We start from the raw sequence: 13,417 nt of genomic DNA on the forward strand, positions 1-13,417 counted from the left end.
CGGGTTCAGTGACATCATCAGCGCGCTCACGTCCGGATCGTTCTGGTTATCGCGGCTCAGTGACGACATCGGCACGCGCACGTTCGGATCGTCCTGGTTATCGGGGTTCAGTGACATCATCGGCACGCGCACGTTCGGATCGTCCTGGTTATCGGGGTTCAGTGACATCATCAGTGCGCGCACGTTCGGATCGTTCTGGTTATCGGGGTTCAGTGACATCATCAGCGCGCGCACGTTCGGATTGTTCTGGTTATCGGGGTTCAGTGACATCATCAGCGCGCTCACGTCCGGATTGTTCTGGTTATCGGGGTTCAGTGACATCATCAGCGCGCGCACGTCCGGATCGTTCTGGTTATCGCGGCTTAGTGACATCATCAGCGCGCTCACGTTCGGATCGTCCTGGTTATCGGGGTTCAGTGACATCATCAGCGCGCTCACGTCCGGATCGTTCTGGTTATCGCGGCTCAGTGACGACATCGGCACGCGCACGTTCGGATCGTCCTGGTTATCGGGGTTCAGTGACATCATCAGCGCGCGCACGTTCGGATCGTTCTGGTTATCGGGGTTCAGCGACATCATCAGCGTGCTCACGTCCGGATCGTTCTGGTTATCGCGGCTTAGTGACATCATCAGCGCGCTCACGTTCGGATCGTCCTGGTTATCGGGGTTCAGTGACATCATCAGCGCGCTCACGTCCGGATCGTTCTGGTTATCGCGGCTCAGTGATGACATCGGCACGCGCACGTTCGGATCGTTCTGGTTATCGGGGCTCAGTGACGACATCGGCACGCGCACGTTCGGATCGTTCTGGTTATCGGGTTCAGTGACATCATCGGCACGCGCACGTTCGGATCGTTCTGGTTATCGGGGCTCAGTGATGACATCGGCACGCGCACGTTCGGATCGTTCTGGTTATCGGGGCTCAGTGACGACATCGGCACGCGCACGTTCGGATCGTTCTGGTTATCGGGGCTCAGTGATGACATCGGCACGCGCACGTTCGGATCGTTCTGGTTATCGGGGCTCAGTGACATCATCGATGCGCTCCTGTATTGACCGCCATCCCTCCTTCTTCAATATCAGCTCCAAAGCTTCCCCCACATCCCGCACCACGTAGGACGCCTCCACCAGACTGGGGTCAAATTTAAAGTCCCGGTGTCCGTGGAATACGGTCCGCGTCACGCTCTCCCGTAGGTCACTGGGCACCTCGCCCCCGTTACTATACACCCCGGTGCACACCAAGACTGACTGACAGCTATGCGGCCGTTGCGACTCTCCTCTCCGGCTCTGCAGACAGCGGTTGTAAAGGTTGGCGCCGTATATATCCGCCATGGGATTGTCCCTAAAGCAGAAAAAGCGGGATAAGAGACTGGGACAAAACACTACAACTCCCACAATGCCGCTCCCCGTAGTCCTGCAACTCACCCAATAGCATAGAGCGTCTGAATGGGACTACTCCACCCATGCTCCCTCGTCTGGCTCAGAATTAGCTTCTCGGCGAACGTGTAGGTGACAGGGCTGGGTTTACCGATCAGCGCCTCGTACCGCAGCTCTCGGCCTGTGATTTTATAGTATAATGTTTCCAGGCAGAGTAGAAACGTCCCGTGACCGAACCTGCAGCAAAAAAACAAAAGAGATGGGTTACAAATGAGGCAATATGTCAGACCTCCAGCGAATAGCACCCTCCGGTGGTGGAAGAGCAGACTGCACAATCAGCGATGCCCATAAACTTCTGTGAAACGCTGCCCCCTGGTGGCGACATGTATAACAGCGGCGCACTGCTGACCTGGGCATCTTTGCTTCCGCCATCCAGAGCAGATCCATATTACAGGCTAATATGGGGATGTGCGGATACGGCGGCTGCGTCCTCCACTCCGCCGGCCGCCCTGCGCTCAGCAGGATATCCAGGATCAGCTGCAGACTCGTCTCCCAACGTACCGGCTCCCCCAACAAGACAACGGCTGCAAGGCAACCAGAGGGAGCTCCGGTTACACCGATCAACTCCATGATCTCTAGACAACCCCTTTAAGAAAGCTGCTATTGAGATTAATTATCCGTCTCACCTTCTATGGCTGGAAGCTTCTCGCCGACATCGACCTGCAGAAAACAGAAACAGGACATATCTGCGTCAGTGGGACTACAACTCCGTACACGCCAGGAGATAAATACAGGGATAACCATCGCGGTCAGACCGGACCTATACGTACAGCGCCCCTCGGCCTCCGACGCTCGTCCACCATGTCCAGCAGCGGGTACGCCTGCCTCACGGCGTCGATCGTCACCGCGTTCATAAAGCCGAGGCTGCAAAGTGTCAAGGAGGTCGTGCGGGAAGAGATCTATAGGGACGGTGATCAAGTCAGATCTCCCGGGACATTGTTTGAGCCGCCAATAATGGGGCAAGTTCCCACATAGAAGGATACTCCTTGGCGACGTCTTCCACCGGACCCTGACCGGACACAAGAACGCACTTATCCTGGAAGTGGTGGAACATCCGCAGTGGACTGTGCGACAGGATGACCTGATCAGCGGAGACCTGCGGGGAAGAGACAGGGCTCCATCGCTGCTCTTAGGGTGTGTTCACACATTGCGTTTTTCCATGCGGTAGAGCGTTTCTTACCTCCACCCCCAGCACCCGGCTCAGCTCCGTCGCTCTCTCCTGGCGCCGGCAGTTACCGGCATTGGTCACAAACACAACGGGCACCGCCAGCTTCCCACCGCCGTCCAGTAATGTCCTTAAGGCTTCGGCAGCTCCGGGGATGGGATTTCTGCCCCTGACCAGCACCCCGTCTATGTCAAAGAGCAGGCCGAAGCTCGGAGACGACTGCAAGACGGAAGGGGTTAAACAGATGAATGAGGGCGAGTCCGGACGGGCGGCACTGAAGCAACAGCGTAACCGGGGGGCACGAGTCACACAGGATTGTGGGGGCAGCACTTACATTGGCCACCGGTGATCCCCGCACTCCTGGAGGTGGCACAGCCGACGACGCTGCCCGATGCCGCCCAGGTAATGATCTCTGCTGCACCAGCCTGGAGAAAAGCCGCGGCCAACCCACAAGGGCGGCCATCGTCAGCGATCAGTCAGGCAGCAGTCCTGAAAATGGGGAAAAAAAACACAGGGTCACATATTACTGGCAGCATAATAACACCGGCACCGCTTTATCCCTACACAGGCACTGCTATACTACCACACCCCCGCTACACCGGCCCAGCTATGCTACTACATCCCAGATACACCGGCCCAGCTATGCTACTACATCCCAGATACACCGGCCCAGCTATGCTACTACATCCCAGATACACCGGCCCAGCTATGCTACTACATCCCAGATACACCGGCCCAGCTATGCTACTACATCCCAGATACACCGGCCCAGCTATGCTACTACATCCCAGATACACCGGCCCAGCTATGCTACTACATCCCAGATACACCGGCCCAGCTATGCTACTACATTCCAGATACACCGGCCCAGCTATGCTACTACATCCCAGATACACCGGCCCAGCTATGCTACTACATCCCAGATACACCGGCCCAGCTATGCTACTACATCCCAGATACACCGGCCCAGCTATGCTACTACATCCCAGATACACCGGCCCAGCTATGCTACTACATCCCAGATACACCGGCCCAGCTATGCTACTACATCCCAGATACACCGGCCCAGCTATGCTACTACATCCCAGATACACCGGCCCAGCTATGCTACTACATTCCAGATACACCGGCCCAGCTATGCTACTACATCCCAGATACACCGGCCCAGCTATGCTACTACATCCCAGATACACCGGCCCAGCTATGCTACTACATCCCAGATACACCGGCCCAGCTATGCTACTACATCCCAGATACACCGGCCCAGCTATGCTACTACATCCCAGATACACCGGCCCAGCTATGCTACTACATCCCAGATACACTGGCACAGCTATGCTACTACATCCCAGATACACCGGCACAGCTATGCTACTACATCCCAGATACACCGGCACAGCTATGCTACTACATCCCAGATACACCGGCACAGCTATGCTACTACATCCCAGATACACCGGCCCAGCTATGCTACTACATCCCAGATACACCGGCCCAGCTATGATACTACATCCCAGATACACCGGCACAGCTATGCTACTACATCCCAGATACACCGGCACAGCTATGCTATTACATCCCAGATACACCGGCACAGCTATACTACCACACCCCCGCCTAAGTACTACTGAAGCCCCTGTGGCCGCCACGTTTGCCCACCCGTGGCCCCCACGTTTGCCCACCCGTGGCCGGGCTGCACAGATAATATTACACCACATGGTGATATTACGTTAATGCGCCACGGATTACAGGTTCAGGTCCCCGGGGGCGATAACAAAAAAGAAGTTAAATATTTCTTAAAAATAAGCCCAAAATGTAAAACAATGACCGCACATGGGGACGTCACGTGTCACCGTCCAACAACACTGCTGTTTCCTGATCACTTCACCTCCCAAAAAATTGCAACCCTCACACAGCAAGTTGTAGAAGAGGGGCCCCTGGGAGTTTGTCACCCGAGGGCCCCCACACACCAGGAGCCGGGACGGTCTCACCTCTAGAAGTAACTTTCCCAGGAGAGCCGCGACTGACCCTCACACACTGCACCCGTCAGCTTCCATGACAGCTAGAATAAAAAACTACAACTCCCAGCATGCACTTACAGTAGAGCTCACCGTATTCAGGCGCAGAGCCTGATGGGATCTGAAGTCCAGACGTGAACCAGTCTCACCAATAGAATTCCGGGATCTACAACTGACAGTTCTATAATGAAGCAGAAGCTATGACAAAGAGAAGAGCGAGATAAAGGTATACAATCGTGTTAAGGCGACTGGGGAAAACCTCTACATGCATGTCCTCACAGACATGAGGGTTGTTCTGTGGCGGCGGCCATGTTTCTGGAGACCTCACCGTCTAAGGGATTGTCTCACACAATTATATGGCTCCAGCGGCGGAGACAAAAACTCACAGCTCAGAGCGTCCTCTGCCGGGCGCGTTGACGTCATTGTCTAAGGCGTTTCCATAGTTACCTCATGTTCTGTCAGAAATGAAACCTGAGGTAAAACGAAAGTAAAATCCTCCATCTTGTGAGGGGGGGGGGTTATACTTATTGCCTTTATTTTATGAAATATTATGATTGGCAGGCTTAACCCCTTCCTTTCCAGGCGATTTTTCATTTTTGCGCTTTTATTTTTTTGCTTCTATTTCAAGATCCATAACTTTTTTTTTATTTTTCCGTAGCCGTACTGTACCGTACGAGGGCTTTTTTTTTTTTTTTTTTGCGGAACGACATCACTCGCTGTACCACATAATCTACTGAATAATGAGGAAAAAAAAATCCAGTTGTAGTAAAATGGTGAAAAAAAACCCACAATTTTGCCATGTTTTTGCGTTTTGTTTTTTACGGCGTTCATTGTGTGGTAAAAATGACCTAGAAACGCGATTCTCCACATCGGTACGATCGCGCCGATACCAAACTTGTAGAGGTTTTTTTATTTTACTGCATAAAAAATAAAAAAAAATCAGAAAATGATAAAATAAATAAAAAAAATCTCCATTTTCCGAGACTTTTTTTTAACTTTTCTGTCGCTGGAGAGGCGCGAGGACTCGTTTACTCCAAAGTTTCTATAAATACCATTATATTTTAAGGGGAACTGCGGCGACTGAAAAAATGATAATTTTTTTCTTTTCGGGACTTTCGGAATAAATCATTTTATGTTTTGATCTGATTTTTAAGGATTTTTTTATTCGATGCCGAATATGTTCATTATTTATTATTATTTACATTTTTGTTATATTTTTAAAACTTTTTTTTTTATCATTTTTTCTTCATTTTTCTTTTATTTTTAGTTTGGGGGACGTGAAACTGCGACGGAGACAGGAATGACCCTAATACTAGGATTACAAGCCACCACCTATTCACAGGTCACATGATAACTCTGGGGGTCCAATCACGAGACCGGGGTCCTGTACATAGGTGCTAACTTGCTGATGTCTAGGGGTCTCACTGATGGGACCACCACAGATCACAAGACAAGAGTACTGTGGATATGTGATAACTTGCTGATCTCTGGGGGTCCAACCAATAAGACCACCCCCGATTACGAGACCGAGGTCCTGTGGATAGGTGATAACTTTTTGATCTCTAGGGGTACGGCTGCTAGGACCACCACTGATCACTAGACCGAGGTCCTGTGGATAGGTGATAACTTTCTGATCTATAGGGGTCTGGCTGCTAGGACCACCACTGATCACTCGACCGAGGTCCTGTGGATAGGTGATAACTTGCTGATTTCTAGGGGTAAGGCTGTTAGGACCACCACTGATCACTAGACGGAGGTCCTGTGGATAGATGATAACTTGCTGATATCTAGGGGTCCGGCTGCTGGGACCAGTGATCGGTAGACCGAGGTCCTGTTGATAGGTGGTAACTTGCTGATTTCTAGGGGTACAGCTTCTAATGACCACCACTGATCACGAGACCGAGGTCCTGTGGATAGGTGATAACTTGCTGATCTCTAGGGGTCCAGCTGTTAGGACCACCACTGATCACAAGATTTAATTTTCAGGTGTAAATGATGGAAGTGAATCTCCGCAGTAGAGAAATCCGTAATGAAGACTGAATCAGGTACGATGGGGGTCATTTATTAACACATTCATAGCCGCGCTGTACAAAGAGCGTATCCCCCCTCCCACACGTGTCCCTGCTCCAGAGGAGCTGACAATCTAGATCCCGTACACACAGCCTGTGGCCCTCATATACCAGTAAGGGTACAGACGTCTCGGGTACTGCACTGCGTGGCACTAGCATTAAGCCTCTGCTACCGGGATATCATTCCCCATGTACGGCCCCCGGGGGTGAGGAAGCCCCGGGGGGCTAATGGTGGAAGCAGCGGGTCTAGCGCCAATATCCAGGATTCACTAGCACAATGTCTACATCTTGCACGCAGTCACGTCGCTCTCGCGCTGTCCTCCACTCTCACCCTCGTTCACACACATTCACTCTCCTCCTGTCTTGCTCCATGTTGTATACAGTATTTTTGCCCTCCTCGGATATAACGTGACGCCTGAGCCTCGGTGAAGCGCTGCGCTCTACTCCTCATCCTCCCGGGTCTTCTTGGCCAAATCGTCCACGAATGTGTCCCACTTCTTCTGCCAGACGTCCGTCAACCTGTCCTTCCCCTCGGGAGACAGAGAGCTGAACCTGCAATAGTTGGGGGCGATGAGGAGTCCTGATTGGTTCTAGTACTCCCCCCCCAATTTTTTTTTGTTTTTTACTGAAATGCATATATTAGGGGCTAAAAATCATTTTTGGAATTGGGCTTCATTCAAAAATTTTCACTGTTTGGATTTAACAAGCTCTTTATTTATACAATATTGCAAAATAAGTTAACTGAGAATTGGTCAGTGAGTTCTTCTGTACCGGTTTATGGCCAGAGACGACCTCATAGTCGAGCTGATGAGGTCATCAATCAGCACATAGGAGTTCAGAAAAATTCAAAGTCAGAAGGAGCTCACTGACAGATTCTCATTTAACTCAACCTGCAGCTAGCAATGTCTGGTAAATAAAGAGCCTGTGAAATTCTGTTTCCACGAGAGGGACGAGGGGCAATCTGCTGGTCGCCCCAGTGGCCACGTTTTGGGACAGATGAGTGTCACTTACCTGATCGAATTGACCACCAGCTGCTTGAGGGTCTTCAGATCGGCCTTGGAGCCCCCAATTCCCATAAACACCTCATAGAAGTCATATGACAGCCCTTGGGCGCCAAAAATGGATGGGTCGTCCGAGCTGATGACCAGAGGATGGCCGTTGGCCAGTAGAGTGGCCGCTGGGTGGTTGCGCAGGTCAGACACTAAGAGGAGGACCTGCACAGGAAAAGCGTGAGTCAGAAAACGGGTGACAGGTGACAAAGTGGAGGGGCACGTGTAATGAAGATGGCCGGAGCCCCCCCCAGCTGACCTGATTGGAGACTGGACAGATCTCCAGAGGGACGTTCATCTTCAGAGACATCGCCTGAGCCACGGGATGTTTAATTAGAGCGTATCCGTGACCGATCCGGGATGTGTTCAGCAACAGGGCATCTAGCACATTTTCATCTACGTCCATACCCTGCCAGCCTAATAAAGCAATACACCGTCATATGGTCACCAGTAGTGGCCTAATAGTCAAAATATGTAGTATCACACAGAGACTCTACATTATATTATTTCAGCACTGTATGGCAGTAATATTTTAGAGCTGTGCAGTCATCTTATATGACCACTGTATAACGATATTATTTTTGCATTGAGTAGTAATCTTATTTGACCACTGTATGGCAGTATTATTTTTGCACTGTGCAGTAATATTATATGACCACTGCATGGCGGTATTATTTTTGCACCGTACAGTGGCATGTAAAAGTTTGGGCACCCCTGGTCAAAATGACTGTTGTTGTGAACAGTTAAGCAGGTTGAAGATGAAATGATCTAAAAGGTCTAAAATTAAAGATGACACATTGCCTATGTATTTTAGGCAAAAAAATATATATTGTAATTTTTTACATTTTAAAAATTACAAAAAGGAAAATAGGCTGATTCAAAAGTTTTGGCACCCTTGGAGATTTGTGCTCAGATAACTTTGACCAAGGTTTCAGACCCTAGTTAACCTGTTATGGTTATGGCTTGTTCAATATCATCATTAGGAAAGGCCTGTGGTGCAAATTTCCCGGCTTTATAAAAACCTCCTCCTCTAACCTTGTGCCAAAATACAGCAGCCATGGATTCTTCTAAGCAGCTGCCGAGCTCTGACAATGATGGAGGCCACAAAGCAGGAGAAGCTATAAGAAGATAGCAAAGCGTTTTTAAGTTTCCCTTTCCTCAGCTCGAAATGTAATGAAGAAATGGCAGTTAACAGGAACAGTGGAGGTCAAGATAAGGTCTGGAAGACCAAGCAACATTTCAGTTTGAGCTGGATTGCTAGAGTGGCAAATCAGAACCTCCACTTGACTGCAAAAGACCTACAGAAAGATTAAGCAGAATCTGGATTTGTGGTACATTGTTCTACTGTTCAGAGACACCTGCACAAATATGGCCTTCATGGAAGAGTCATCAGAAGAAAACCTCTACTGTCTCCTCACCATAAAATTCAGTATCAGAAGTGCAAAAGAACATCTGAACAAGCCTGATGCATTGTGGAAACAAGTCCTGTGGACCGATGAGGTAAAATAGAAGTCTTTGGCCACAATGATCCAAGGTATGTGTGGAGAAAAAAGGGCTCAGAATATCAGGAAAAGAACATCACGCCAACCATTAAGCATGGGGGTGGATCCATCATGCTTTGGGGTTGTGTTGTAGCCAATGGCACAGGGAACATTTCACGGGTAAAGGGAAGAATGGATTCAGTGAAATTTCAACAAATTCTTGATGCAAATATAACACCATCTGTAAAAAAGCTGAAGGCGAAAAGAGGATGACTCTACAAATGGTTAATGATCCTAAACACATGTCACAATCCACAATAGACGACCTCAAAAAGCACAAGCTGAAGGTTTTACAATGGCCCTCACAGTCACCTGATCTGAACATCATTGACAATCTGTGGCCAGACCTCAAAATAGCAGAGGAGGCAAGACGCCCCAGGAATCTCACACAACGGGAGGAATTCTCCAAGGAAGAACGGATGAAAATCCCTCAAATAAGAAGAGAAAGACTCTTGTCTGGCTACAAAAAGCGTTTACAAGCAGAGATACTTTCAAAAGGGGGCGCTACTAGGTACTAACCATGCAGGGTGTCCAAACTTTTGCATCGGCCCATTTTCCTTTTTGTAATTTTTAAAATATAATAGATGACAATATTTTTTTTATGTATCTTATTGGACCACTGTATTATTTTTGCACTATATATACAGTGGGGAAAATAAGTATTTGATCCACTGCCGATTTTGTAAGTTTTCCAACCTACAAAGAATGGAGAGGTCTGTAATTTTTATTGCAGGTCACTTCACCTGTGAGAGACAGAATCTAAAAATAAAAAACAGAAAATCACATTGTAGGATTTTTACATAATTAATTTGCATTTTATTGCATGAAATAAGCATTTGATCACCGACCAACAAGCAAGAATTCTGGCTCTCACAGACCTGTTAGTTTTTCTTTAAGAAGCCCTCCTACTCTGCACTCATTACCTGTATTAATTGCACCTGTTTGAACTCGTTACCTGTATAAAAGACACTTGTCCACATACTCAATCAATCACACGCCAACCTCTCCCCCGTGGCCAAGACCAAAGAGCTGTCTAAGGACATCAGGGACAAAATTGTAGACCTGCACAAGGCTGGGATGGGCTACAGGACAATAGGCAAGCAGCTTGGTGAGAAGGCAACAACTGTTGGGGAAATTATTAGAAAATGGAAGAAACACAAGATGACTGTCAGTCTTCCTCGGTCTGGGGCTCCATATCAAGATCTCGCCTCGTGGGGTAAGGATGATTCTGAGAAAGGTCAGGAATCAGTCCAGAACTACACGGGAGGACCTGGTCACTGACCCGAAGAGAGCTGGGACCACAGTCTCAAACATTACCATTAGTAACACACTACACCGTCTTGGATTAAAACCCTGCAGGGCACGCAAGGTCCCCCCTGCTCACGCCAGCACATGTCCAGGCCCATTTGAAGGTCGCCAATGATCATCTGAATGATCCAGAGGAGGCATGTGGTCAGATGAGACCAAAATAGAACCTTTTGGTATCAACTCCAGTCTCCGTGTTTGGAGGAAGAAGAAAGCCCCAAGAACACCATCCCAACCGTGAAGCATGGTTGGGGAAACATCATACTTTGGGGTGCTTTTCTGCAAAGGGGACAAGCAACTGCACCGTATTGAAGGGATAATGGATGGAGTCAAGTATCGCAAGATTTTGGCCAACAACCTCCTTTCCTCAGTAAGTGCATTGAAGATGGATTGTGGCTGGGTCTTCCAGCATGACAATGACCCGAAACACACAGCCAGGGCAACTAAGCAGTGGCTCCGTAAGAAGCATTTCAAGGTCCTGGAGTGGCCTAGCCAGTCTCCAGACCTGAACCCAATAGAATATCTTTGGAGGAAGCTGAAACTCAATGTTGCCCATCGACAGCCCCGAAACCTGAAGGATCTGGAGAAGCTCTGTATGGAGGAGGGGGCCAAAATCCCTGCTGCAGTGTGTGCAAACCTGGTCAAGAACTGCAGGAAACGTCTGACCTCTGTAACTGTAACAAAGGTTTCTGGACCAAATATTAAGTTCTGTTTTTCTATTGTATCAAATACTTACAGTTGAAACCAGAAGTTTCCTTACACTATATAAAGACACATCTGCAAGTTTTTCTCAATATCTGACATGAAATCAGAATAAACCTTTCCCGTTTTAGGTCAGTTAGGATTACCTTAATTTTTAATATCTGCCAAATGGCAGAATAATGAGAGAGAGAAGGTTTTAAGGCATTTTTATTACTTACTGCAAAGTCAAAAGTTTCCATACACTAAGATTACTATGCCTTTAAACAATTCTGGACGGCCCATATGATGATGTCATGTGTTTGGAAGCCTCTGTAGGTTTTTTGGCAACATCTGAGTTAATTAGAGACACACCTGTGGATGTATTTTAATGCACATCTGAAACACACTGCTTCTTTGTGTAGCATCATGGGAAAGTCTAAAGAAATCAGCCAAGATATCAGGAAGAGAATTGTGGACTTGCACAAGTCTGGCTCATCCTTGGGTACAATTTCAGGATACCTGAAGGCGCTTCGTTCATCTGTACAGACAATTATACACAAGTACAAACACGATGGGAATGTCTAGCCATCATACCGCTCAGGAATGAGACGGGTTCTGTGTCCCAGAGATGAACGTGCTTTGGTCCGACATGTGCATATCAACCCAAGGACAAAAGCAAAAGACCTTGTGAAGATGATGGTGGAAGCTGGTAAGATTGTGTCAATATCCACAGTGAAACGAGTACTGTATCGACATGGGCTGAAAGGCCACTCTGCCAGGAAGAAGCCATTACTCCAAAAGAAACATAAAAAAGCCAGATTAATGTTTGCAAATGCTCACAGGAACAAAGACCTTAATTTTTGGAGACATGTTCTGTGATCTGATGAAACTAAAATTGAACTTTTTGGGCATAATGACCATCGTTACCGTTTGGAGGAAAAGGGGAAAAGCTTGGAAGCCTAAAAACACCATCTCAACTGTGAAACATGGGGGTGGCAGCATCATGTTGTGGGGTTGTTTTGCTGCAGGAGGGACTGGTGCGCTTCACAAAATAGATGGCATCATGAGAAAAGAAGATTATGTGGCAATACTGAAGCAACATCTCAAGACATCAGCCAGGAAGTTAAAGCTTGGGAGGAAATGGGTCTTCCAAATGGACAATGACCAGAAGCATACTGCCAAAATAGTAACAAAATGGCTTAAGGATAACAAAGTCAATGTTTTGGAGTCATCACAAAGCCCTGATCTCAATCCTATTGAAAATTTATGGGCAAAGCTGAAAAGGCTGCGAGCAAGACGACCTACAAACCGGGATCAGTGACAGCAGTTCTGTCAGGAGGAATCGGCCCAAATTCCATCAACTATTGTGAGAAGCTGTGGAAGGAGATCCCAAACGTGTGACCCAAGTCATTCAGTGTAAGGGCAATGGCACCAAATACTAATGAAATGGATGGAAACTTCTGACTCTGCAGTAAGTAATAAAAATGCCTTAAAACCTTCTCTCTCTCTCATTATTCTGCCATTTGGCAAATATTAAACATTATGGTGAAATCCTAATAGACCTAAAACGGGAAAGGTTTATTCTGATTTCATGTCAGATATTGAGAAAAACATTATATGTGTCTCTTTATACAGTGGATGGAAACTTCTGGTTTCAACTGTATTTCATGGAATAAAATGCAAATTAATTATGTAAAAATCCTACAATGTGATTTTCTGGTTTGTATTTTTAGATTCTGTCTCTCACAGGTGAAATGACCTACGATAAAAAATACAGACCTCTCCATTCTTTGTAGGTGAGAAAATTTGTATCAAATACTTATTTTCCCCACTGTATTTCTTATTTGACCACTGTATGGCGGTATTATTTTTGTACTCTTTGTGTATCTTATTTGATCACAGTAGGGCGGTATTATTTTTGCACTGTGTAGTAATCTTATATAACCAGCTGAATGGCGGTATTATTTTTGCATTGAATAGTAATCTTATTTGATCACTGTATGGCGGTATTACTTTGATACTTTATGACAGTATTTAGACGGTACTGTGCTATGCCCCTCCCACTTTAATTATACCACACCCATTTTTTCCACTAGTGGATTAAGAATTTTTTTAATTCTTCCACTTCCAGAGCGGACAGCCAGGAGGGATT

General features: G+C 47.4%; 2 protein-coding genes across 10 annotated transcripts in view; both read right to left on the reverse strand.

The window, feature by feature from the left end:
* Window positions 1-1,007: 1,007 nt before the first annotated feature.
* Window positions 1,008-4,845, reverse strand: HDHD5 (haloacid dehalogenase like hydrolase domain containing 5). 2 transcript variants are annotated; one of them, XM_073650401.1, is made up of 9 exons: window positions 4,714-4,845; window positions 2,937-3,091; window positions 2,618-2,821; window positions 2,421-2,533; window positions 2,208-2,301; window positions 2,064-2,097; window positions 1,787-1,961; window positions 1,426-1,614; window positions 1,008-1,342 (listed from the first exon to the last, which is right to left on the reverse strand). In XM_073650401.1, exons 2-9 carry the CDS (start codon window positions 3,063-3,065, stop codon window positions 1,015-1,017), a joined length of 1,266 nt encoding a protein of 421 aa, XP_073506502.1. In that variant the 5' UTR covers window positions 3,066-3,091; window positions 4,714-4,845; the 3' UTR covers window positions 1,008-1,014. The 2 variants fall into 2 exon arrangements, with proteins under 2 accessions (XP_073506502.1, XP_073506501.1); XM_073650400.1 differs by having other exon boundaries at window positions 4,594-4,715.
* Window positions 4,846-6,666: 1,821 nt separating this feature from the next.
* The window catches only part of ADA2 (adenosine deaminase 2), a 43,614-nt gene continuing 36,863 nt past the window's right edge, over window positions 6,667-13,417 (reverse strand). For all 8 annotated transcript variants that reach the window (XM_073650402.1, XM_073650403.1, XM_073650405.1 and 5 more), the window contains 3 exons: window positions 7,998-8,155; window positions 7,701-7,903; window positions 6,667-7,241 (listed from right to left, as the gene is read on the reverse strand). In XM_073650402.1, coding sequence (XP_073506503.1) covers window positions 7,130-7,241; window positions 7,701-7,903; window positions 7,998-8,155 — 473 coding nt within the window. In that variant the 3' untranslated portion in view covers window positions 6,667-7,129. The remainder of the gene's footprint in view (window positions 7,242-7,700; window positions 7,904-7,997; window positions 8,156-13,417) is intronic.

The sequence above is a fragment of the Phyllobates terribilis genome, unplaced genomic scaffold (assembly GCF_046119375.1).
Source record: "Phyllobates terribilis strain yellow unplaced genomic scaffold, ASM4611937v1 Scaffold_10__3_contigs__length_209671492, whole genome shotgun sequence".
Classification (NCBI taxonomy): domain Eukaryota; kingdom Metazoa; phylum Chordata; class Amphibia; order Anura; family Dendrobatidae; genus Phyllobates; species Phyllobates terribilis.